Source organism: Dryobates pubescens, chromosome 3 (genome assembly GCF_014839835.1).
Source record: "Dryobates pubescens isolate bDryPub1 chromosome 3, bDryPub1.pri, whole genome shotgun sequence".
NCBI lineage: Eukaryota > Metazoa > Chordata > Aves > Piciformes > Picidae > Dryobates > Dryobates pubescens.
Window position 1 is genome coordinate 3,973,648 of NC_071614.1, and position 24,139 is coordinate 3,997,786.

At 46.7% G+C, this 24,139-nt stretch overlaps 2 protein-coding genes across 2 annotated transcripts; both read left to right on the top strand.

The window, feature by feature from the left end:
* The first annotated feature begins 359 nt into the window (after positions 1-359).
* Positions 360-4,056, top strand: PENK (proenkephalin). The gene is made up of 3 exons (XM_054179356.1): positions 360-587; positions 1,145-1,286; positions 3,086-4,056. The coding sequence occupies exons 2-3, from the start codon at positions 1,149-1,151 to the stop codon at positions 3,749-3,751; spliced, it is 804 nt and encodes a 267-aa protein (XP_054035331.1). The 5' UTR covers positions 360-587; positions 1,145-1,148; the 3' UTR covers positions 3,752-4,056.
* An 8,561-nt stretch (positions 4,057-12,617) lies between these two features.
* On the top strand, positions 12,618-22,118 carry SDR16C5 (short chain dehydrogenase/reductase family 16C member 5). The gene is made up of 6 exons (XM_054180132.1): positions 12,618-12,947; positions 15,941-16,072; positions 17,854-17,950; positions 19,662-19,806; positions 20,809-20,931; positions 22,010-22,118. The coding sequence occupies exons 1-6, from the start codon at positions 12,618-12,620 to the stop codon at positions 22,116-22,118; spliced, it is 936 nt and encodes a 311-aa protein (XP_054036107.1).
* Positions 22,119-24,139: the final 2,021 nt, after the last annotated feature.

Sequence of the window (24,139 nt, forward strand, 5' to 3'; positions counted from 1 at the left end):
GTGGCAGAGAGAGAAGGCAACAACCAAAAACCCCAAACCCCAACCCCTGTGCAACACTGAAGGTCACTGCCGCCAGCCCCAGAGCCCCTCTTCTTCATCCCCCCCACATCGTGAGTCAGGGCGATGCCTCATCCCTGCCCACTCCCGGTGAAAACTTCTCCCGGTAACTTTCCCGGTGCCCGTCCCCCGCTCCTCCCGATGGCAGGGGCACCCTCCCCCCGCCCATCCCAATCCCCGTTAGCGGGGCAGTGGTGCCGGGAGGAGGGGGGGAGATGTCGTAGGTGCTGCGTCAGAGGGAGCCCGACGGCGATTGGGGGAGGCCGCTCTGTCCCCCCTTTCCCTAATTATAAAGTGCCGCCGCCCGCACCCGCTCGGCTCGGCATCGGGCCCCCGGCTCGGCATCCCCACGCTGCCCTCATCGAGGCTGACAGCAGCGGCCGCGGGCTTCAGGTTCCTCCCCCTCGGGCTTTCTCCAGAGGCTGCTCGGCCTCCCTATAAAAAAACAGCGGCTCCGACGCCGAAGATCCTGCAAGGCGCAGCCCGCTCTGCACCCAGCGACTCCAGGGAGCCCGGACGGGAGCCTGTGTGTGAGTGACGACCAGGGACGGGCAGGGGGTTGTCTCTGCTGGATCTGGGGCGCGACGTCGGGGCGCCCCGATGGGAAAGGTTTCCCGGGAGGAGCTATGTGCCGTCCGAGACGGGCGGCTGTCCCCGTGAGGCGCGGTTGTTGCGGGAACGGCAGGATGAAGGGGTTTGGGACGGGGACTTTCGCCGGACGGGAGTTCTTGGGCGCTGCATCCTTCGGGTCTGCTCCTCTCCGGGCGCAGCTCTGCTGCCCTGCAGCCGCTAAGGGTCCGCTTGCTTTAAGCGCCCGTTTACCTTGCAAGCGCAGCCACCACGCCTCCACAACGCGAGTGTTACCGGAGTTCCGTGAGACTCTGGACACAGTTTTAAACCGCGGCGTTTAACTGTTTCGTGCCACCTTTTCCTGCCCCGAAGCTAGGGGAGGAAGTGCCCGGGGGAGGTAGCTGGGGGAAGCTGCTGGCTGCTGACCCTTCCGCGGAGGCAGCACCGGGGATGGGAGCGGAGAACCGGGAATGGGAAAGGGAGGAAGCTGTTCCTGGCTGACCTCTTCTTCTCGCAGCCCCATGGCGCTGTTCCTGAGACTCGGCTGCTCGCTGCTGGCGCTCAGCACCTGCCTGCTGCCGCGGGCACGGGCAGACTGCGGTCGCGACTGTGCCGCCTGCGCCTACCGCCTGGGACCCCGCGCCGGCATCCACCCCCTGGTAAGCGGGAAGGGGGCTTGCAGGGGGAGATACGCGGCTGGAGTGGGGGCCCTGTCCCGCCTTACCTTTGGGAGAGAGCGAAATAACAAAAGTGCATAATGGGGCAAGCGGCCGGGGTTGCTTGGAGGGGTAGAGATTTGGAGGAGAGGACCCCGGAGCGATGGTCACAGGATGAGGAGGGGGGAATAGCCCAATATCAATCCAGCGAGCCCCGAGCAGATCCCTTTCAACCCGCCCGTCCCTCCCTCTGCCCGACGGCCAGAGGCGGTCGTGGGGAGACAGGCTGCTCGGGCAGCACCAAGGGGAGCAACGAAAAGCCGCGTGTAAAAGTAAAGGAGAAGAGAAATCCAGACGGAGCGAGCGGCCCTGCGGGGAAAGGAGAGCTTGCTGCCGGCCACTGTAGCCCCGGCAGGGTCGGGGGAAGCCAGGTGGGACGGGAGGGCAGCCTCCACCCCAGGTTTTGGGATACCCGGCAGGATGAGCTCGCTCCAGGCAGCTGATAAGTGATGGATATGCCTGAAAACTTGTCTGAATCTCACTGAAAGTGATGCTCAAGCCTGGTTTGAGCAGCAACACCTCCCGCAGCTTTTCCTCGTTGCACGGCGCTACAGAGCGTTAGGGATATATGACCGAAGGATGCCTTTGGCTGTCTCCTAAGGCAAATCATGCCAAGAAAACCCCAGAGTATCTGTAATTTTAATGATAATGAAACTGGGTCCCTCATCCCTCCTAGCAGACAGTGGAACTCAGGCTGCCAAGTCCTCTGCCAGTGTCACCTGCAGTTCCTTACCTCAGAGAGGTATTGAGGCATCGTGCTCTCAGCACATCTAAATGATAATAAAAGTTTGGTTCCTGAGAGGTCAGTGATTATTTGAGAGCACACAAAGGGAGGACTGGACCCTATCCTTACACAGAGTCAGGAATCACTGAGCACTTCTGCTTAAACCCAAAGCAAGGATATGCTCTCAACAATGTGTTCCTAAGGGCAGTCCTTGTGACTTCACCAGAAGTAACTTCTCATGACAGAAAAGAGAGAGAAAAGGAGCTAATATGTGTGTTGTTATTTTTACATGACAGGTTATGAGGTACACATCCAGGTACTGAAAACTTCTTATGTGTTAGCCTATTTTTTTTTTCCTTGCAGTGAAAGGCAACACAGCTTAGGATTTTTTCCCCCTTTTTCTGATGGCCTGTCTGTCAGACTAGCAACACCAGACATTTGATCCTGCCTAAGAGAGTCTCTATTTCTCCATTTTATTTAGTATACATTTGAAAGAACTGCCCCATGAAGGGAAACTAATAGTAAGGGGTTAGAAATGCAGCCTTCAGAGCTATTCAGGTACAAGTTGCTTCTTTGCAGTGCCAATGCCCTGAAGTTTCAGAATTCCTAAGATTTCTGAATGTTACCTATAATTGTGGAGATTGACTACCATTCTGCACTTCCATTATGAAGGAAACCACCACTGGTTTTCAGCTCCCAAGCAGTAAATATGGACAAAAACATATTGTAATGCATCTGAGCATAAAGGGAAACTACCTGTGGCTTCCTTTGAAACAGAAACAGAGGGGCAGCCTTGACACACAGGACCTATGATCCATCCTGACTGGTGTTCTATGTCTTGAAGTGGAGAACACACAGGAATCAAATCAGCTGCTCACAAAGAGCAGTCCTTCCAAGCCACTCACAAAGAGATGCTCTCTGGTGCTCTTTTTAAAACAAACAGGACTAAGACAAGGTGGCAGTGAGGGGCTTGTTACTATCAAATCTTTCTCAGTACACTGCATCTGGTTTTTTTCAGGCATGTACACTAGAGTGTGAGGGAAAGCTGCCTTCTGCCAAAGCCTGGGAGACCTGCAAGGAGCTCCTGCAGCTGGCAAAGCTGGATCTTTCTGAGGATGGCAGCATTACTCCAGGAGACAAGAAAGAGCTGGATGAGAACCATCTGCTTGCAAAGAAGTATGGAGGCTTCATGAAAAGATATGGGGGGTTCATGAAGAAAATGGACGAGCTCTACCGGGTAGAACCGGAGGATGAGGGCAACGGAGGGGAAATCCTGGCTAAGAGGTATGGAGGGTTTATGAAGAAAGACTCAGATGATGATGCCCTTGCTAATTCCTCTGATCTGCTGAAGGAGCTTCTGGGAACAGGAGATAACCCTGAAGCAGGGCAATACAGAGAGCTAAGCGAAAAGGAGGGGGACGTCAGCAAAAGGTACGGAGGCTTCATGAGGAGCGTCAAGCGCAGCCCAGAAATGGAAGATGAAGCCAAGGAGCTGCAAAAGAGATATGGTGGGTTCATGAGAAGAGTGGGCAGGCCAGAATGGTGGCTGGACTACCAGAAACGATACGGAGGCTTTCTTAAGCGCTTCGCCGACTCCATTCTCCCTTCAGATGATGATGGCGAAACTTACTCCAAAGAGGGCCCAGAGATGGAAAAGAGATATGGTGGATTTATGAGATTTTAATACCTTTTCCTTTTATCCCTTTTTGTCCTAAATGAGAAAGACTGCCTTATTGGTCATAACTTATTGTAATGTGTTGCTTGTACTGTACAGTTTTATACTGTCCTTGGTTGATGCCACCTGCGATTTGTCGTTTCAGGTTGTGTTCTTTCCAGTCAAAGAACTGATTTCTGTCCCAGTCCGGTTTCAGTCTGTGTTGTAGCTTCCATGCTAGAACTATTTTGATTACTGTATTCATTTTCTTTAATGAGGAAGTACATCTACAGTAGAGTTGCTTAACTGTATATATAATAAATTCTTCATCCTAACTGCATAAATCCTGAAATGTTATTTGTTTTCTCTCAGACATTTAATCAAACATCATCTCAATTTATCTTTAAGCCATCAGAGCCATGCCAACCTCTTTCCTTCTGTAACTGCAGGACTTGTACTGCACACACAACAGCTGAAACACGCTTTTTTGTCTTCAGCTTTCTCAGTTTCTTACAATACTAGAACAATAAACATGCTCTAAAGTGAATATATCTGTATTTGCTCTAACTGCTCTCATTTGAACCAGTGAACAGGATAACTGTTTCAAGCCCACATTTACAATTCATAGTGTTCAGCCATTCACATGAAATAAAAATAACTGTGTGTGACTTTAAGCACTAAAAGCATTTTCTCAGTGCACAGCACAATGCCCTCTTTCACTAGTTACACATTTCACAGCCATCCAATGCAGGGTTCTACAATTGTCCTTAAAGTTATCAACACTAAGTAAACAATCAAACAAAAAAAAAATCAGTGTGTGCAAACTAAACATGACCCAAAGCTGCATTAAAAAAAAAAAAAACAACAACTTCAACATCCCAATTTTACAGAGCACCTGACAAATGGTTTTCCATGGAGCAGCTTTGTGTTTGCTTCCTCGGCTGGTATACAGATCACTGAAATGTGGGAAACTGCTGCTCAGACTTTGCTGTTTCAAACAAAAGCAATGTAAGTAAAGCTGGCAGCAAACAGGAAAACCCAGCACTAACACTGTAGAACCTTTGGCATCTACACAGGTGGTACTTACATCAAAGGCCAGCTCCCACCCCAAAATTCTGACTGTCTTAGGTGGGGAGGGACCTCAGAGATCATCTGCTCCAACCTCCCCACTACAGGCAGGGACACCTCTCAACTAGACTCAGTTGCTCAAAGCTTCATCCAACCTGGCCTTGAACACCTCCAAGGAGGAAGCATCCACAGCATCCCCAGGCAACCTGTTCCAGAGTTTCACCATCCTCATACTGAAGAACTTCTTTCTAAAATCCAGTCTAATCCTAATCTCCCTCATCTTAAAGCCATCCCCCCCTTATCTTATTGCTAGACACCCTTATGAAAAGTTCCTCTCCAGCCTTCCTCTAGGTTCCCTTCAGGTACTGGAAGGCAGTCCTAAGGTCCCCCTGGAGTCTTCTCCTCTAGGCTGAACAACCCCAGCTCCCTCAGCCTGTTCTCAAGCAGAGGATAGCAGATAGATACATGCTTGGTCTGAGCACTTTTCCCCCACCTACTACTGCAAGTTACTGGTTACTTCCCTCTTAAATTAACAGCCCACCTCACTCCAAGACCAACAACCAGATTCTGCATTTCCTTTGCCTGGCTGTTCTCATTAGCTTGTCATTTTTACACAGCAATCAATACTCCAGAGGATGCTCCAATACAGTGTCACTGGTCTGAACAATGAGTATAATAAAAGCTGAATAAGAACAATGAATGCTGGAAGGGTCTGGGCCAGTCAAAGAGATCAATGCCTCTGCAATAGGAAACAAAAGGAGGAAGAAGAAAGTCTAGTGGTGGTTTGGGAAAAATGAGTTGGACTTTATAATAGGAACTAATTAGAGGAAAGGCAGGGAGGGAGGAAGGAAGGAAGGCAGGCAGGAAAAAAGGAAGGAAGGCAGGAAGGCAGGGAGGCAGGGAGGAAGGCAGGTAGGCAGGCAGGGAGGCAGGCAGGAAGGCAGGCAAGAAGGAAGGAAGGAAGGAAGGAAGGAAGGAAGGAAGGAAGGAAGGAAGGAAGGAAGGAAGGAAGGAAGGAAGGAAGGAAGGAAGGAAGGAAGGAAGGAAGGAAGGAAGGGAGGAAGGAAGGAGGGAGGGAGGGAGGGAGGGAGGGAAGGAGGGAAGGAAGGAAATAAAAGTATTTCCTAAACCAAATGGGGTTCACATACAGGAGCAGATCAGGAGGGAGAGAGAAGCTGATAAATGCAGTGATTTCTGAATACCAAACCTCATGCAGCTGGAGCTCTGCCTGAAAACCTAAGCTTAAATCTTTGGATAATGAGGAAAGGTCACAGCCCCATTCCCACCTCTCTAATGAACTTCTATGAGCTGAAATATGCAGGGCATAGCTATGAATTTCATAGTGGGGCTTTTTTCCTGCTAAATGCATATGCAGTATGGTATAAAATAAGTAACTACAATAACTATTTCACAATGATGTTTAAATAATGATGATAATTTACTTCATAATTGTTTATAACCATATCATAAATACAAGTAATTGTAACATTAATGCTGTTAGCTGCTTCAGATAATGTTTCCCAGGATAGAATCTTTATGAGAACAGAAACATGTTCTAATTGAATCAGCTGAAATAAGTATTATTAAATGAAGTTCCACATAGACTCTCAATATGCACTGGCTCATTTTGATTCTGAAGGGAGCTTAATTAACAAGAATCAAAGTTTTCAATGTATGGTATAGGAGGGCTTCTCTGTCCTTAAGGAGGCCTAGGCAAAGGGCAGGAGGACAAACCCATAGCAAAACTATGGCACCTCAGTGCCACAGAAAGTTTTCTTTACAGCCTTCTTCCTCAAGCTCAGCTGGACACAAACAGTGAGATTCCTTTTTGTGCCAACAGAAGCATCCTAGAATTCACGACTTAGAAGGCAAATGAATGGTTAAGCTCCCTGACCCCAGGTTGCTTTGAGAATGAGGAAATTCCTGGTATGGGTTAGCTGGCCCTGAAATCTGTTTTATTTATAGTGATGTCCTGGGACAGCCCCAAGGAATGTTCCACATTGCTGGCCTCTTAAATCCCTGAAGTGAGATGTAAAAAGTCACACATGGAATGGTGCAGCCACTTCCCTATCAGTCTTAAAACTTTGATGCTTCTCTCCAGTTCCCACCAAGATGGGTGGCTGAAGCATCACCAAAGAGATCCCTCCACCTAAGCAAGCTTTGCAGGCTGGTTTCTCCAGGAGCAGCCACTTAGGCAGAGCACAGACTCCATCTCTTCCATTCCCTCTCTCATAGAAATCCCTTGGTCAGCTTCCACTCTCAGCCTTGGATGTAATTTCCCCACCCACAAGGCTGAGGTTTGTTTTCCCACACAAGCCATAAAAGACAGTGGTATACATTTAACCTGAGAATGACTGAGACCTCCACTCCCAGGTAGAATAGAATAGATCAGACCAGACCAGACCAGGTTGGAAGAGACTTACAAGATCATCGTGTCCAACCTATCATCCAACAGCATCTAATCAACTAAACCATGCAACCAAGCACCCTATCAAGTCTCCTCCTAAACACCTCCAATGATGGTGACTCCACCACCTCCCTGGGCAGTACATTCCAACGGCTAACAACTCTCTGTGTGAAGAACTTTCTCCTCACCTCAAGCCTAAACTTCCCCTGGCACAGCTTGAGACTGTGTCCTCTTGTTCTGGTGCTGGCTGCCTGGGAGAAGAGACCAACCCCCTCCTGGCTACAACCACCCTTCAGGTAGTTGTAGAGAGCAATAAGGTCTCCCCTGAGCCTCCTCCTCTCCAGGCTAATCAACCCCAGCTCCCTCAGCCTCTCCTCAAAGGGCTTATGTTCCAAACCCCTCCCCAACTTTGTTGCCCTTCTCTGGACACGTTCCAGCAAGTCAACATCTTTCCTGAACTGAGGGGCTCAGAACTGGACACAGGACTCAAGGTGTAGCCTACCCAGTGCTGAGTACAGGGGCGCAATGACCTCCCTGACACCATTTCTGATCCAGACCCGGATGCCATTGGCCCTCTTGGCTGCCTGGGCACACTGCAGGTCCTAGCTGTGGAGGGTAGGTTGCTATTTGCTAGATTATTTTTCTGCTTTTAATGTTTTGATCAGAACCTTCTGCTGCCCAACAGCATTCAAAAGAGTTGAATGTATGGAGGGTACTGATTACATCAAATCATTATCATAACTGTATTTCCTCTGCTGCAGATCCACATCACCTCACTCCACCCACCTGCGAGGGGTAAGGAGCCAGCGTGCACATAGCTGTAAGCAAGGAGCAGGGTAGCAAAGCCAGCTATAAATCATTGATCCCAGCATTCAATTACTAATCCCATCAGCCTCATTTAAAGCATTTAAACTGACAGTCACATATCCAATTAACTGTTGCTATAGAAATCGAAAACGCTTAGAGGTATTTGACAGGCAAATCTTTAGTGGCCCAGCAGGGATTTAGGCTGAATTTGTTTAACTAGATTGTGACTTTACCTAAATGGAGCATTTACTGTAATCCCTGCTGGAACTACGGAATGAAATCCCTCAAGGTTAAACAGACACCACAAAAGTGCATCATCACCCTGCTGAAAGCTGTGCTAACAGCACTGCCCTGCACTGCTTCCCCCAGGAGAAGGCTGCCACGTCCTGGTACTCAGACTAGGAGTCCTGAACCCTTCCATGGCTATCCAAGTCTCTAGGTATATGTGGGCACACATGAACTTGCTTCTTGCCTTTCTGACATTACTCCCTTTTTCAACAGTCTCTTTTTCTCCCAGGCAACCAGCACCAGAACAAGGGGACACAGTCTCAAGTTGTGCCAGGGGAGGTTTAGACTCGAGGTGAGGAAAAAGTTCTTCACTGAGCGAGTCATTCGTCATTGGAATGGGCTGCCCAGGGAGGTGGTGGAGTCGCCGTCCCTGGAGGTGTTCAAGGGGAGATTGGACGTGGCACTTGGTGCCATGATCTAGTTGTGAGGTCTGTTGGAACAGGTTGGACTTGATGATCCTTGGGGTCTCTTCCAACCTTAGTTACTGTGATACTGTGATACTGTGATAACAGTGTCTCCTCCACTCCTTGTCTCAACGCAATCTTCTCCAGCCCTGTTGGAGTGGGTCCAGAGGAAGGCCAAAAAGGATGATCAAAGGGCTGGACCACCTCCCCTATGGGGACAGACTGAGAGAGCTGAGGCCATTTAGCCTGGAGAAGGCTCTGGGGACACCTTAGAATAACCTTCCGATACCTGAAGGAGACTAAAACAAAGCTGGGGAGAGACCTTTTGCAAGGACTTGCAGTGATAGAACAAGAAGGAATGGACTGAAGCTTGAGGAGGGTAGATTTAGACTGGAGATTAGGAAGAAATTCTTTGTGTTGAGGGTGGTGTGCCACTGGAACAGGTAGCCCAGGGAGGTCATGGCTGCTGCCTCCCTGGAGGTGTTCAAGGTCAAGTTGGACAGGTGTCCCTGCCCATGGCAGGGGGGTTGGAACTAGGTGGATCTTTAAGCTCCCTTCCGACCCAAACCATCCTGTGAATCTATGATTCTAGGAATGACTCCATGAACAGTGACTGCTGGCATATGATCCTACCAACCCTCTATTTTCCTACTAAATGTAAATATATGCTGTGACTTGAACCCCATGGGCAGTGGGATCTCTGTGCAGACCTCTGATCAGAGTCCATCTTGCTTCCAATCCATATAAAATTACAGGACACTGAGTTACTAAAAACTCTTCCTGCACTCCTAGGAGATCTGCATTGTAACTCTTAGCACCTCTGGGAAACATTCTAGAACATTTAGTTGGGTAATGCTTTTTTTTCCCCTCCCTCTCATTAGCAGAAGACCATGGCAGCAGCAGCAGCATAAATAAGAGGTGAATTTCTCTCATAAAAGCAGTTGAGGGAGATAAGCCACATGAGCCCTCTTAGAACATGTACAGCAGCATTCTCCAGTCATGACCTGCAGTAGAATCGAGTTTTACAGTGAGACTTTCATATTTCCATCTTCATCTCTGCAAATAACAAGCTGACAAGGGAGGCAAAGGGGGCTGAGATTTCAACTGCACCACATTTCTCCATCCAGAATAAAAATATTCCATAGAAGAATGTCTTCTTTTTTATTGTATTTTTTGTTGTTAATATGGCATAGCTGTCATGCTATGACAGCTAATGACAGAGTTGATGTGACAAAGTCATTCTCAGAAAGTGATTAACTCATTCTTTGCCCATCAGCCAGAAAATAAGCTGTCAGCTTCCATCTGAAGAGAAGCAGTGGAAACTAGTCAAAGCAAAGAACTTCCATGGGAACCCTTGCAGGCTTAAACTGCCTTCTGAGCTGCAGAGCAGCAGACTTGAGATATGGAAGGTGTTCCACTCCCAGGTATTCATCATACTGAGTTTCTCTGTAGTAATTGAGACAAAAATTACTTAAAGAAGGTTCTCAGGCTAGATTAGGAGTTCAGAAGTACTAACTTCTCCCTCTGAATTCTTCAGAGATCTCCATTGGGAAGGAAGAGAGAATGTTTATCATGCCTTTAGCCCAGCCCTAACCTTTGACACCTAAATAAAACATGGGTCCTTGAAGTGCCTTCTCATATACCACATCCACTCTCAACCTAAAGCTTGCAACGAGCTGTAACCCTCCAGTACCACACCACAGCCTTTAATTTAGGTGTATGAATTATTAATCATCTTTGTCATCTCAACTACTTGTGGAACAGCAGCCACTGCTCCTTGGGTCAGTGGAGTGCAAGAGCAAGGAAGTTCTGTATTAGCTCATCCAAGCATGTCCTTTGGAAAGAGGCTCCTCCTGCTACCTTACAGCTTGCCAAGTTGTGGTTCCAACCACATCCCTTACCAATGTTGTCTACCCTGAAATATTGTCCTAATAAACAAGCATTGCCTCTGGTTTTGTTTCATAACCATGATTTGATGGCTGAATCATTTTCCCCTCCCATTAGCTGCTTGGTTTGGCCATGTGATTACTGATTATAGCCTAAGACACTGGGTCGTTGCCTCAGCCACCTGTTTTGCATTGGTTGGCATCTTATTTGGATCCAAGTTTGTTCAGGCTTTGAGCTCTGCTGTCAGCCTCAGCAGATGTATTTCAGCTTCCCCTTTTGCTGGCATCCTCACAGAATATGCAACAGTTACTTGTGCATGGCAGTGCATCACTCCCCTAGGATTATTAGCATGGACAGTGTAGAATTTTGCACCATGTCTCTTGGTGTAAATGACATCAAATGATGTGAGCTACCACTCTCTATCCTCTGAAATGCAAAACGCTCCATGGCTCCCCATCAGCTGCAACCTGCACTGTGTTTACAACACAGATGTGTGGAGCAGGGTGCACCATGACTTCCTTCAAATTCTTTACCTCCATGACTTGCCTGTAAACAATAATTTTTGTATTAGCTATTTCAAATGCAAAGTGCAGTAGCAGTGCTCCTTTCAGCTGCCTTTTAACACAAGTGGTGTGTGGAAGATGCCACGGTGATGGAGACTGGCTGAGAATACAGCAGGAGGAGGATAGTCTTAGGGGGCTGGGTAGGAGCATGGCTTTATATTCAGTCCTAGAGAAAAAGCAGTGACTACAGTGGTGCAGGTTGGGGCTTTAAAGCTGGGTGATGTGTGTATGAAAAACAGGAACCACAATTCTCATGCTTAGGATGTGAGGATCACAAACAGGGAGACGCTGATGAGGGATGGGTGTAGAGTGGAGGGGGCCAAACTCTTTTCGGTGGTGCACACTAATAAGACAAGAAACAATGGGTTCAAGCTTGAACATAGAAGATTTCACCTCAACATGAGGAGAAACCTCTTAACAGTGAGGGTGATGGAGCACTGGAACAGGCTGCCCAGGGGGGTTGTGGAGTCTCCTTCTCTGGACACATTCAGAACCCACCTGGACGCATTCCTGTGCAGACTACCCTAAGTGATCCTGCTTTGGCAGCGGGCTTGGCCCTGATGATCTCTTGAGGTCCCTTCCAGCCTCTCATATACTGTGATGCTGTGATCAGCACCTTCCTTTTTAGTCCCAAAGTGCAATTTATGGTAAAGTCAGAAGTGTTTAAGTTCATAACCATCATAAAGCAGCAGGAGAGGAAGGAAAGTCCTTGGCCAGGTCGTTTCTCAAGTCCTAAGCGAGATGCCAACCCCAAACTCCGCCGCAGCCGCAGCCCCGCCGCTCCGCTGGCCGCCTCCGCCCCCGCACGGAGCCGCCCCCGAGGGGGCGGGCAGGTCGGGGCAGGGCAGATCCGAGCCATGCCATGCCATGCCATGCCAGGCCAGGCCAGGCCACCCCCGAGCCGCGGCGGACAGGAGGGCAGATCGAGGCAGAGGCCGGCGGTGAGCACGGGCAGGTCTGTCCGGCTGCTGTGGCCGGGCACAGGGCTGGGGCAGCACCGGGCACAGGACTGGGGCAGCGCCGGGCACAGGGCGTCTAACTGAACTCCTTACACCTTAGTGTCCAGCTGATAGCACCTTGCTATGAAAACAAAGTGCTCTGTAGCCACTGCCACAACATACACGAGTAAAATGTATGCAAAGTGGATGTAAAGCGTGTCAAATGTTACTAAACCTCTTTCATTACCTGGGAAGCTGAAACAAACATGTTTAGGATCTAGCAGAGTGTATTTGCTTTAATCCTTCTAGTAAGAAGACAGCAGCTTTCACAAAGCAAGCCTTTAGTGATCTATTTTGCACCTGCACAAAAGGACAATGTAAAAGAGCTGCTTGAAAATCAATTTATTTTCTCTCTTTTCTTTTCTTTTTTTACTTAATCTCTTGTTTTCATCAATTTCTCTGTGTTTTGAAGGGACAGTAACATGTTCTCTTTCTAGGTTTGTACAGCAGAGGAGCTGTGCTGGTGCCTGAAAGATGTTCAACTGCAGAAGCCTCCTGAAGGTCCTAAGGCTCCTGAAACTGCTCCTCTTTCAACTTTTTGAGAAGTTGATCTTGTTAATAAGACCTCGGCGCAAAAAGTCCTTCATAGGGGAAGTTGTGCTTATTACTGGCTCTGCAAATGGGATTGGCAGGCAGATTGTCTTAAAATTCGCTCCAATGGCAGCAACCTTGGTTCTCTGGGACATTGATGATGAAGGCAACGAAGAAACAAGCAAATTAGCCCAACAGCTTGGAGCTAGAAGAGTGTTTACCTACCACTGCGACTGCAGCAGCAAGGAGGAGGTCTATAAACAGGCAGACAAGGTAAGGGACAGCTTCTGGCTTCTTGATTCTGGGGTTTTTTTTGCTTCTTTTTTGACAGTATATGCCATTGGAGTTGGGTTTTAGAAACTGTACTGCTCACTAAAGGGAAATAATGTCAGGCAATGGCTTTGGAGGAGCAGCTTCTGGATCAAACTTAAACTATGTTTACAATCAGGAACAAATTCTGCACCATGAGGGTGGTGGAACACTGCAACAGGTTGTCCAGGGAGGTAGCTGAGGCCTCATCCCTGGAGATACTCAAGGTCAGGCTTGACAAGGCTCTGAGCAACCTCATCTAGTGGAGGATGTCCCTGGTGACTGCAGGGGGTTGGACTGGATGACCTTTGGAGGTCCCTTCCAACCCAAACCGTTCTATGATTCTATGAATCTGCTTTGTCAAGATTTTATTGCCAGCCTTTGTTGTGGGATGGAAACTTCTTTAAAGGAGTATGGGAAAACATGCCACAGAGGCCTGTATTAGCTTGGTTAGGCTTTAAAATGTCTTTAAGATATCAAGAAATAAAAGCAATTAAAACTAAACGACAGTGGGAGTTGTATGGGAGGATGTCCCCTGTCCATTTGTTTAGCAAACTGTAGCTCTCTCAGAATGATGTGAAGTGTAATGGTTTCAGAAATATCACCAGGATGAGGCTGGTCTCCAGTCAAACCCAATTTCAGTTGATTTTTTGGTCAATCCAGTTGGAAAATAAGGTAGAAAACAACTCCATTTTAAAGGAATTTACAGACCTACACTCTGTAATATATTCCATTATTATTATTATTATTATTATTATTATTATTATTATTATTATTATTATTATTATTATTATTATTATTATTATCATCATCCAAGACCACAACCTGGCTGTTAAATTAAAACAACTAATTTTTGTTTGCCCTTAAACTGAAAACATTTTCCCAGTGTGACCTCACTTACAATCCACTTAGCTCCTCTGCCTTTTTACAAGGCTCAACTCTTCCTCTGTTTAATTCTCAGTGCATCTACCGATGCACAAGACCCTCAAGTCACCTCTTTGACACTCTGTGTCTGAAGGCATACATCAGAGAACTCAGCTAAAACATTTCATGACACTTAAATGTTGACAGATTGGTTTTGGAACAGCCTTGAAATGCAACATTAATTTTCTATGAGTTGCTGGGGGTTTTGGGGGGGGGGGGAGGGGGGCTCTTTGTTTAGTGGTTGTTGCTTTGAATCTTAACCAAAGCAGAATGAGTTCTTTCTCAACACAATCATGAAAGTTTGAAATCATTTCCTTCAAGAAATGTTCCTGATGAAAAGCACTTCCCAAAGGCAAGTTGGATTCAGGATCTGTGAGTATCCAGAGCTGCAGTGCCCAGGTTTGCACTCTCAGCAAGGTGTTGTTTCACCTGTTCTTGTTGGCAGCATTTGGGGCACAGCCAGCTAACAGTGCACAGAGGAAAAAAAGATGCTGTTTGGGGCCATCAGTGCTGGATGCTCAGAGCCACAGGTGGTAGAATAATATTGCTTGGACAGTGGTGACAAGAAGATACTGGAGCATAATGGCATGTCTGCAGGCAAGCTGTTCTGGCCTGTGCTGACCCAAATCGCAGTGTTTAAGGAGATGATCTTTGCCAACTGGCTATACAGACCACAGGATCCTCACTCTGTAAGGCACTGAGTAGAACTCCTAGAATTTGGGAGCAGGAATCCCAGCAATTTCAACAATCTCAATACCTCTTGTCACCCTTCATCATGAGGAAAAGCCAGCCTGAGCAACTTGTGGTCAGCACAGCAAATGTGACACCTAATCTTTACTCACAGTGATAACCATAAATCAAACAGCAGTTCTTTTAGAATCCCATTTTTGCAAGGGGAAAGAAAAATCACTTTAGAATTTACCAAGATCAAATCTCTATTGAAAAATAACCTTTTAAATTGCCATTAAATCCTTTTTTCCCCCCCCACAAACGCTGTCTGCTTCTTGCAAAGGCTTGCAGCGAGACAGTTTAAGCTTACATGAGCTATTTCTCTGCTGGACTTTCCTGTCCATGCTGAACATTTTGAAATGATTTGTTGGTTCTTCATTTAACAGAGCTCAAAATGTTTGTTTTGTTCACTCCAGTAATTCTCAGTCTCCAAACACATTAACTGAATCAGCCACAGGGCTTCCAGCCTGCCAAATTTGCTGTGCCCGCATCAGCAGAGAGTATTCTGAAGTGCACAGCAGAAACTCAAAGAGCCGCTTAAAATGCAGGAATGGCTGTGAAGATGCTAAATTCTGGTTAACAATTCCAACATCTTTGTAGGCATTTGCATGAACTGAGCAGTCATGATGGAGCCAGGAATTGCTTTAGATCGAGAGTTTTTCAGCTAGGGGCCTCCTCTACTCTTGGAATTACCTGCCACATTTTGGTTGATAATATCCAAATGCTTCAGCTTGGACACAGAAGCTAAAACAAGAGCAGAAAAACATTGCTTTGATTTGGTGTATTCACTGCAAAACCAACCCAACCCAAGCCCTAAGGATTTTCCCAGAATGGATGCTTTTTTTCCCCCCCCCCAGGAATCAAATCAGACCACTGAAATCCCTAATGAAGAGGCAGAATAGACTGGTGAAGTAGGCAGCAACTGATTTTCAGGATCAGTGTTCATCTAGGAATTCCTGGATGTTAGGAACAGGTTCTTTACCATGAGGGCAGTGGAATGCTGGCACAGGTTGCCCAGGGAGGTAACTGGGGCCCCATCCCTGGAGATATTCAAAGAGAGGCTCCACAGGGCTCTGGGGAACCTGATCTAGTTGAGGATACCCCTGCTGACTGCAGGGGGGTTGGACTGGATGATCTTTGGAGGTCCCTTCCAAGCTGGGCCATTCTATGATTCTTACATACTTGTGCTTCCAGCAGAGAGATAAATAACTGCAAACATCACTAAATATTTTCCTAAAGGACGCAGAAAAGGCACGGATACCTTCTAAAGCTTTCTGTTTATCCTTTTTATTATTCTTATTCAGGTTAGAGAAGAGATTGGGGATGTCACTATTCTAATCAATAATGCTGGCATAGCAGTTGGGAAGAAGTTCCTTGAGCTTTCAGATGAAGAATTTGAAAAGACTATAAGAGTCAACTTCCTCTCTCAAGTCTGGGTAATGTATGAGGCCTTTTTTTTCCTCTCCTGGGTGACCAAAAGGTACAGACAAGTATTGTAGTGTGAAAGCCACCATGGTAGCATCTCCCTGGGGAACCCAATTTGGAACAAAGATGGAATGGAGGAAGACACATTGGGGTTTTATTTAATCCTCCTGTAATTGGAGACACACCAAATCGGCAGCATCCTCAGTATGTCTGACTCATGTTGACACAAACCTGCCTAGCACTCTGGTAAATTAACTCTGGTGATTAACACATGCTCTGGCTGTGCCTGCTGTGGCTGAAGTTAGTGCTGACATGCTGGCATGTGATTTCAGCTTGGAGAAGCTCACTGCAGCTGTTCAGTACTTACAGATCTGTAGCAAGAATGAGGACAGTGCTTTTAGCAGGGCCTGTTGTGACAGCACAAGGGGTGATGGTTTGAAACTAAAAGAGGGAGACTCAGACTAGACAGAAGGAGAAATTTTTTACACTGAAGGTGGTGAAACACTGGCCCAGGATGCCCAGAGAGGTGGGAGATGCCCCACCCCTGGAAACATTCCAGGCCAGGTTGTGTGGGGCTCTGAGCAACCTGATCTAACTAAAGATGTCCCTGCTCACTGCAGGAAAGGTTGGACTAGATGAGCTTTAAAGGTCCCATCCATCCCAAACCATTCTGATTCTATGGCTTTCCTGCTCCTGGAGCTAGCTGGTATCAGAAGCCTTTGTCTAATAAACCTGTAGCATCCAAGGAGACACAATCATGGTTTAGGGGTGGATTGGCACTGTTAGGATTATGATTGGGCTCAATGATCTTAGAGGTCTTTCCCAGACTAAATGCTTCTGTGATTCTATGTTGGTGTCAGCATTTAGGTTGTGTTCTCATCCCTAGTCACCTCCTGCTTAGTGCACACAGAAAACACCAAACTGCATCACATGCATTATCTGTGGTTTGTTTTCATACCTCTGAAGGCATTTGGTGTTATTGGGGATCTCAGCTGACCTTTAAGACGTTTTGTTGGGAGGGAGGGACTGTGATTTCCACCTCCTGTTGCATTCATTGCATGTATGCCTGAGTGAACAGCCTGCATCAAGGAGAAATGTAAGCTTACAACTAACTAAATAACTCCCTCGCTAAATAGCATCTCTCAACTGCAAATCCTTGCAGAGAGAAGTCCTTGGGACTGGCAGAGATGTTCCTTCTGAGAGGTCTGAAGAGACATAGGGCAGGGGGGACAGTGACTGTGGGGCCACAGCCAGAAAAACCTGTACTAGGCACACACATCCAGAGCGGAACAGACATCGCAGGACACCTCAGCTGGTGAAAGCTGTTTGTTACCACTCATGTCTTTTCTTTTCTTCTCTTCCCCTTCATAAAACACCAGCCTCCTTCTTCCGGAGCTAGCATCACCCACAGCGGAGGTCTGGGGTGGCAGAGCTGTCAGACAGACAAATAGAGGCCACAGACAGCTGAGCGTCCCTTGATGTGTTGACTTCTAGCTCCCTCTTGTGTACCAAAGCTTTGGTGATCGTCTCAAACACAAACCATGAGGAGGCAGAGGAAACACAAATACATATATATAATGCTTTTAATAACATGATTTTAACGCTGACAGATCTTCAGGCAGTCACTCATGGAAATGCTGCCTCATCTGTGAATTCTTACAGACACAGAAGGTCAGTTGGGCTTCTTGTACTTTGAAGCCCCAGAAGGCAAATGGAGCTCTAAAGCCTAATTTGGAGTGCAACAGGTTTGGGCATGCCTTCTTATAAAGGGTTTGTTCACTATGTCTCTTAGACTTGCAAGACCTTTCTTCCAGCCATGATGGCCCAAAACCATGGGCACCTGGTCACCACAGACAGTGCAGCACTGATGGGAGTCTACAGATTTTCAGGTTGGTATCATCAAGAGCCATTACAAATCACATCCAGATACCAACAGCTTCTCTTGGGGGAACAAGTGCTCGGTTTAAGCCATTCATACTGACTGACAGTTTCATCTGGAACACCTGGGAAGAGCCTGCAGATGCCAGCAGAGGTGCTGCATTGAAGAGGATGAGGGTGGCACAGCAAGCTCACTGTAGATCATGCTGCCTGACTGCAGCCTGTCTGATCTCCACAGGAAGACCAAACAGCTCCTGTGTGAGCAGCAGGAGGGAGCCCTGCATGCAGGCTGGCTGCTGTTGTCTCCTGCCAGGTTTTCTGCAGAGGAATGTTCAGACTTACATGGGTTACACCTGGAACTTTATACCTTTAGTTGAAAAAATGGTCTTCAAGGTCCAGGAGGTATTTTAGCAGAATTTTCATTAAGACTAATTGGAATGAATTGTGGTTTAAGCTATTGAACAGCTCCATATTCTCAGCTGTTTCCCTCAGGAGAGCTGTCTGCTGCAATCCTATTTCATTGGCCTGGGACTGCTGCCCAGTCTCTCCTCAAACCTCTCTGACATCTCTCTTAGGTCACCCTATGAGAATATGAGGAGCAGTACAATAAGTACCCTCATTTCTTCTGCTGATGTGTTTATTTGCCACCTGTTATGACTGGGTCAGATTTGGTATTGCTAATAGATCACATCCAGCTTTCATCTTTCGACTGTAAAGCTTACAGGAGTGGAGCTGCACACCCATGCATTAGAACCTCTGACACCTTAGCCATGCATTTTTAGGCTCTATGGTTCCATCACCTTCTCTGGGTGAACTCCTGAAGAATACCAAACTGCCTCTGATGCCAGTTTTTGAAGATGCTCTTTTAGCAAAATTGGATTTTGTTGCATCTGTTTCCACACACATTAGAAAAAGCCTTAGGAAACCACAGATATTACAACAAGCTTGCAAAGTTGTAGAATAATTTGGCTTGGAAGGAATGTCTGGAAGTTATTTGGCCCAAGCAAAAGCAGGCCCAACTTAGATCAGCTTGTGCAGAGCCTTTTGAGGCCAAATTCTCATTATCTCCAAGGATGGAGTTCCATACATTCATCAAACAATAAAAATGAGACAAGATTCAGTCTTCCTGGGCAAACAAAATGGTATTGTAGGTGCAGAGCACAGCAGAAGAAGAGGTTGAAGTAACATTTCCAAGCAGGGTATTTGGATTTTACCACTAGAAATAATGCCTTCTAAAATGTAACCTGGGATAGGGGTTCAGAGCAACCTGCTCTAGCTGGGGATACTCCCGCTTGCTGCAGGGGGTTTGGACTAGATGAGCTTTAAAGATCCCTTCCAACCTAGTGCATTCTATGATTCTGTGACTTCATATTAAGTGATGAAGACATTTTGAATGGAAAGGATCCCTGGCTTATGCATGAGTACCTGGAAATGCACAGAACATGCAGAATAAGCTCATCTTCCTCTGTCTCTCTATTGTGCACTGAAACAAAGTCCTCTGGAAAGGATTAATCTTATCCTTAGACAACTGTGCATCAGCCATGGCAAAGAGCCATTAACCTTCAGAGCTTGTGTTTTAAACACTGATTACAAGGCTGCTAATTATCTAACCAAGTAATATCAGGGCTTAAATACTATTCCAAAGCATTGATTTCTGTACTTCATGCTTACTGTGGTGCTTTTGACGTACTTTGGAATATTCCTTCTTTCTTTACTTTTCAGATTATTCTGCCAGTAAATATGCAACCCTGGGGATGATGGAGGCCATAAACTGGGAAGTGTCTCGTGCAGGAAAAGATGGCATCAAAACCACGATTGTTTGCCCCTATTTTGTAAATACAGCACTAGCTAGAGGTTTTGAAAGCAAGTAAGTGACATTTACTAACCCAGACACTAAAAGGCATCACTACTCACTAGATATGCCAGAGCTAGGGAAGGCTTTAGAGTAGTAAAGACTACTCACAGTCTTTAATTATTATAAGGTGGATTTGCTTCTCAAGTTTTGCCCTGGTGGCACACACAAACATGTCTCTTGACACAAGAAGTCCAAGTCTTTAGTACAACCAATAAATGATGTGCAACAGGGACTGTGTAATAACCTCACAGTCAAGGAACTGTTGGGGTGCACAGCAGTATTTAAGGCAGTCAGTAGAATGGGTACTGCTGAGCTTCTCTGCCCCAAGTAAGTCTAGCACTGAGATAACAGGTATGGCTGTCAGGAAAGCCATGACCTGTCTTTATTAACTCTGCCCCACTGCCTGTTCTTCTCTGGGTGAGAACAGCTGTGGTGGTAGTATCTGCTGGGTAGCTTGGTGGTTATAGCAATGGGAGAGGCTGCAGGCAGCAGGTTAGCTATTGCAGCAGTGCAGAACCAGTGGTGTTGGGTTTCCAGTGCTCTGCTTCTGCTTCCACCATTCACCATCCTGTAGCAGCACATCCTGTGCAGAGCAGAGCCTTTCTCCTGGCTGGAAACAGGCCTGACCGTGGTCTGTTTGGCTGTCACCTCAACATCAATGGCAGAACAGTGGGAGATGAGTGGAGGGCAGAGCTCTGACCCACAGAACAGCTTACACTCTGGATTAGCTAGGGAGTGCTGAGTGCCTCAATCAGTGTGGGCAGTAACTTCATGAGGCTCTGAGCAGGGCTTGCACTGGAAGTTGCTCCTTAGTCGTTACAATGCACACTATCACCTCAGTGATTTTGAATTTCTTTTGATGACAGAAGGAGCAGAGATGACTAGGGAGGCCTTGGTAAGACTACTTGAGGGGAGGGAGAAACATTCTTAAAGGGTTTCTTTATTTTTGTGTTAGAAGATAAAACTTTACTCTCGAGATCGAATTGTGCCATGCTTTGTTTCTTGTTTCACCAGGTGCCCTCTTCTCCTTCCTGTTTATGAACCAGAGCACGTGGCTGGCACGATCATGGATGCCATCCAGAAGGACAAGTTTTATGTAATGCTGCCTCCAACTCTACACATTGCAGGTTTCAAAATGTAAGAATGTGACTCCTAGCATGGCCACCTTGCCTTTGCCACATGCCTGCAAAATAAGCAGGAAAGCTCAGTGAAGAGAGTTCTTTAGTTAGTGTTCCTGCAGGGAATCCAACTGTATGTCCCCAGTTATGAAGACACAGGGGGGTTCATTTCACAGATTCACAGCCTGCATCAGGTTGGAAGGGACCCTCTAAGGTCACCTTGCCCAGCACCCCAGCAGTCAGCAGAGACACCTCCAGCTAGATAGGCTTCTCAGGACCACACCAAGTCTGATCTTGGCTGTCTCCAGGGATGTGGCCTCACTCTTGTCCCTGGGTAGCCTGATCCAGTATTTCACCATTCTCATTGTAAAGAACTTCCTCCTAATGGCCAGCCTAAACCTACCCTGCTCCAGTTGCAAACCTTTGCCCCTTATCCTATTTCTAGAAACGCTTCTAAACTGTCCCTCCCCAGCCTTCTTGTAGGTCCCTTTCAGGTATTGAAATGTAGTTATAAGGTCTCCCCAAAGCCCTCATCTCCAGGCTGAGCAGCCCCAAATCTCTCAGCCTGTCTGATCAGCCCTCCAGCCCTCTGATCATCTTGATAGCCCTCCTCTGGGCCCACTCCAGCAGGTCCATGTCTCTCTTGTGTTGGGGGTCCCATAGCTGGACACAGTACTCCAAGTGAGATCTCACCAGAGCAGAGCAAAGGGTGAGAATCAGCTCCCTCCACCTGCTGGCTGTGCTGCTTTTGATGCAGCCCAAGTGAAAAGCTTTCCCCTGGCCACTTCTGTCTCTAATACACATCTTGAGCTATAGCTGAGTACAGGAAGCTTAAATTTCTTTTCCTGGGATGGTACACTGGGAGCAGTGCCTGGGCTACAACTGTCTGCTTCCAGTAGCTCTCCACAGCTGGCTGGGCTTTCACAAAATACCTTTGTCTGGCATCCGTCCCATGCAGAACACCAAACGTGTTATTGCCAGGCATTAGAAGGGTTGAGCACATGAAAGACAGTGATCATTTCTTTATTTATAGGGTATATTTTTCTGGGGGAACAACCCAAAAAAAAAAGTTAATAATTCTGTGTTGGTTTCATCAGGTTACTTCCCAGAAAAATAATACTGTTCCTGCTGTCCTGTCTGAAGATAGCTGAGAGCATGGACAGAGCCTATGGTCGGAAGAAAAAAGATGGAACCAAAAAAATCTGAAGCCCTGGAGTGCCACCTGATTGAAAACTGCCAGTAAAAACTGACCTTGAGTCATGTTTGTTCTTTGACCACAAAAAAAACCCCACCAAAAAACTTCTTTCATGCTATTTGACATTAGTTAGCCTGCAGTTTAATTCTTCTGTCTTTTAAGCACTGGCTTCTTAGCTCTAGTTTTCTCTTTCATTACAAGACAGCATTCTGCTTTTATCTGAGGTCTCAATAAAAGCCAGTGACAGCAGGTGGGAATGTTGGACTTCATTTCATCCTTTGAATCCTCCTTTTCTGAGCAAACTCTCGAAGCACAGGATAAACACACGCTACTGTACATGCAGAAAGGAAAAGAAAAAGGCACAAAGTATTCAGCAGAAAGGGGGAAAAGAAGAAGAAGGGGAAAAAAGCAAACAACCAAACCACAAAGTATTTAACACATTTCCCTTTCAGGGCCAAAGCAGCAGTGCAGTTGACACAGAGCTGACATGAAGCAGGGTGCTGTGGGATGCTGTGCTCTGGCTGGTGAGCAGCGTGGGGAGCCTGCGTCCTGGAGAGGAGTGAACTGCAGTGAGCACTGATAAAGTCTGTGCAGTGCTGTGCTGCTCATTCAGCTCCTCCTTAGTCACAGTGCAGTTCTCTAAGCACAGCTCTGCAGGGTTGAATCCATGGCTGATAGCCATGGCTGATAGCAGATCAATGTTCACAGGCCATGGCTTAGCATAAAAAGCATTTGTAGAGCTAGTGGTGGCAAGGAAAGATGATGAAGCTCCAGAAGCAGAAGAAGCAGACAGTAAGAAAATAATAATCCATGCTAGAAATGACTAATGTGGAAATTAATTGCCTTAACAAATTTTGTAAAGCATTCCTGCAACCAAAGAGTCAGAGCACAGGAACACAGGCTCTGTGGTGAGCATCTGCTGCAGGCAGCTGCCTGTTGAGCACTAATGAACTGTAGAATCATGGAATCATAAATGCTTTGGGGTTGGAAGGAACCTCTAAAGGTCACCCAGTCCAACCGCCCTGTAGTCAGCAGGGACAGCCTCAACTAGAGCAGGTTGCTCAGACCCCAAACAACCTGACCTGGAATGGTTCCAGCTTGGGGCTTCTACCATCTCTCTGGGCAACCTGGGCCCACTCTCAGCACAAAAAAGTTCTTCCTTACATCTAGCCACCAGTAACTCTCTGGTATATCAGGACAAGGTTGGACTTGATGATCTTTGAGGTCTTTTCCAACCTTAGTGATTCTGTGATTCTATGACAAAATACTTGCAGCCCAAAGAGCACACTGGGAGGGCTCCTTTTACAGTACTCTCTTTTCACTAAAATATGCCAGCCTTACTCCTGACGTTTGTGGTGGTCAGTTACCATCTATACACACAGGACATGAGAAGATTAAGAACAATATAAAGGGAACTGGTTTCTTTTTTCACCTTATTTCACCTCCTCTGCACAGCCTTCCTCTCTATAGCTGCAGCCTCAGCCAAGGGCACGCTTGTGCTAATCTGCTTGTCTCAAGCAGGAATTTGTAAAGCTTATGCTTTCTAAGTCTCACAGTGAGCTGATAGATCTCCTTATCAGCCCTAGAAATCAGTAACTCTTTATTTTCTATGAAAATAGCAGGGAAATGTTTCATTCTCTGCTTGTACAGAAGTGCTACAGATCCTGGAACACACTTCTAAACCCCTCCTATTAAAGTTAGGAGGTGTCATCAGATGCTCTTCCTGGGTTTTAATCTGAAAATATCTTTTCTGTTTGGAAGTACAGTGTTCCATTTCAGAAGTATCTCAGAGTTACTGACAGCTCCTGAGAAATGTGTGCTCCCCTTGGTTGAGCCTTTCCTCTGACTGGTAATTCCTCCACCCAAAAACAAGGCTGCAGGAGAAATTCTGTCACTACTGAAGCTGCAAATGGGACTGGCAGGTAGTTTACCTTGATTTCTTCTCCTCTGGGAGCACTCCTGGCTCCATGCAACAGTGATGAAGAGACAAATGGGTAAGGAAGGTTAGCTATGGTCTGACTCAGCCTGTGTT

Bases quoted from the DNA above. Each gene is read 5' to 3' on its own strand.
- SDR16C5 (XM_054180132.1), top strand. From the start codon at position 12,618: ATGTTCAACTGCAGAAGCCTCCTGAAGGTCCTAAGGCTCCTGAAACTG. The intron at 16,073-17,853 runs GTAATGTATGAG...TATGTCTCTTAG, and splicing joins ACTTCCTCTCTCAAGTCTGG to ACTTGCAAGACCTTTCTTCC. The intron at 20,932-22,009 runs GTAAGAATGTGA...TGGTTTCATCAG, and splicing joins CACATTGCAGGTTTCAAAAT to GTTACTTCCCAGAAAAATAA.
- PENK (XM_054179356.1), top strand. From the start codon at position 1,149: ATGGCGCTGTTCCTGAGACTCGGCTGCTCGCTGCTGGCGCTCAGCACC. The intron at 1,287-3,085 runs GTAAGCGGGAAG...GGTTTTTTTCAG, and splicing joins GCGCCGGCATCCACCCCCTG to GCATGTACACTAGAGTGTGA.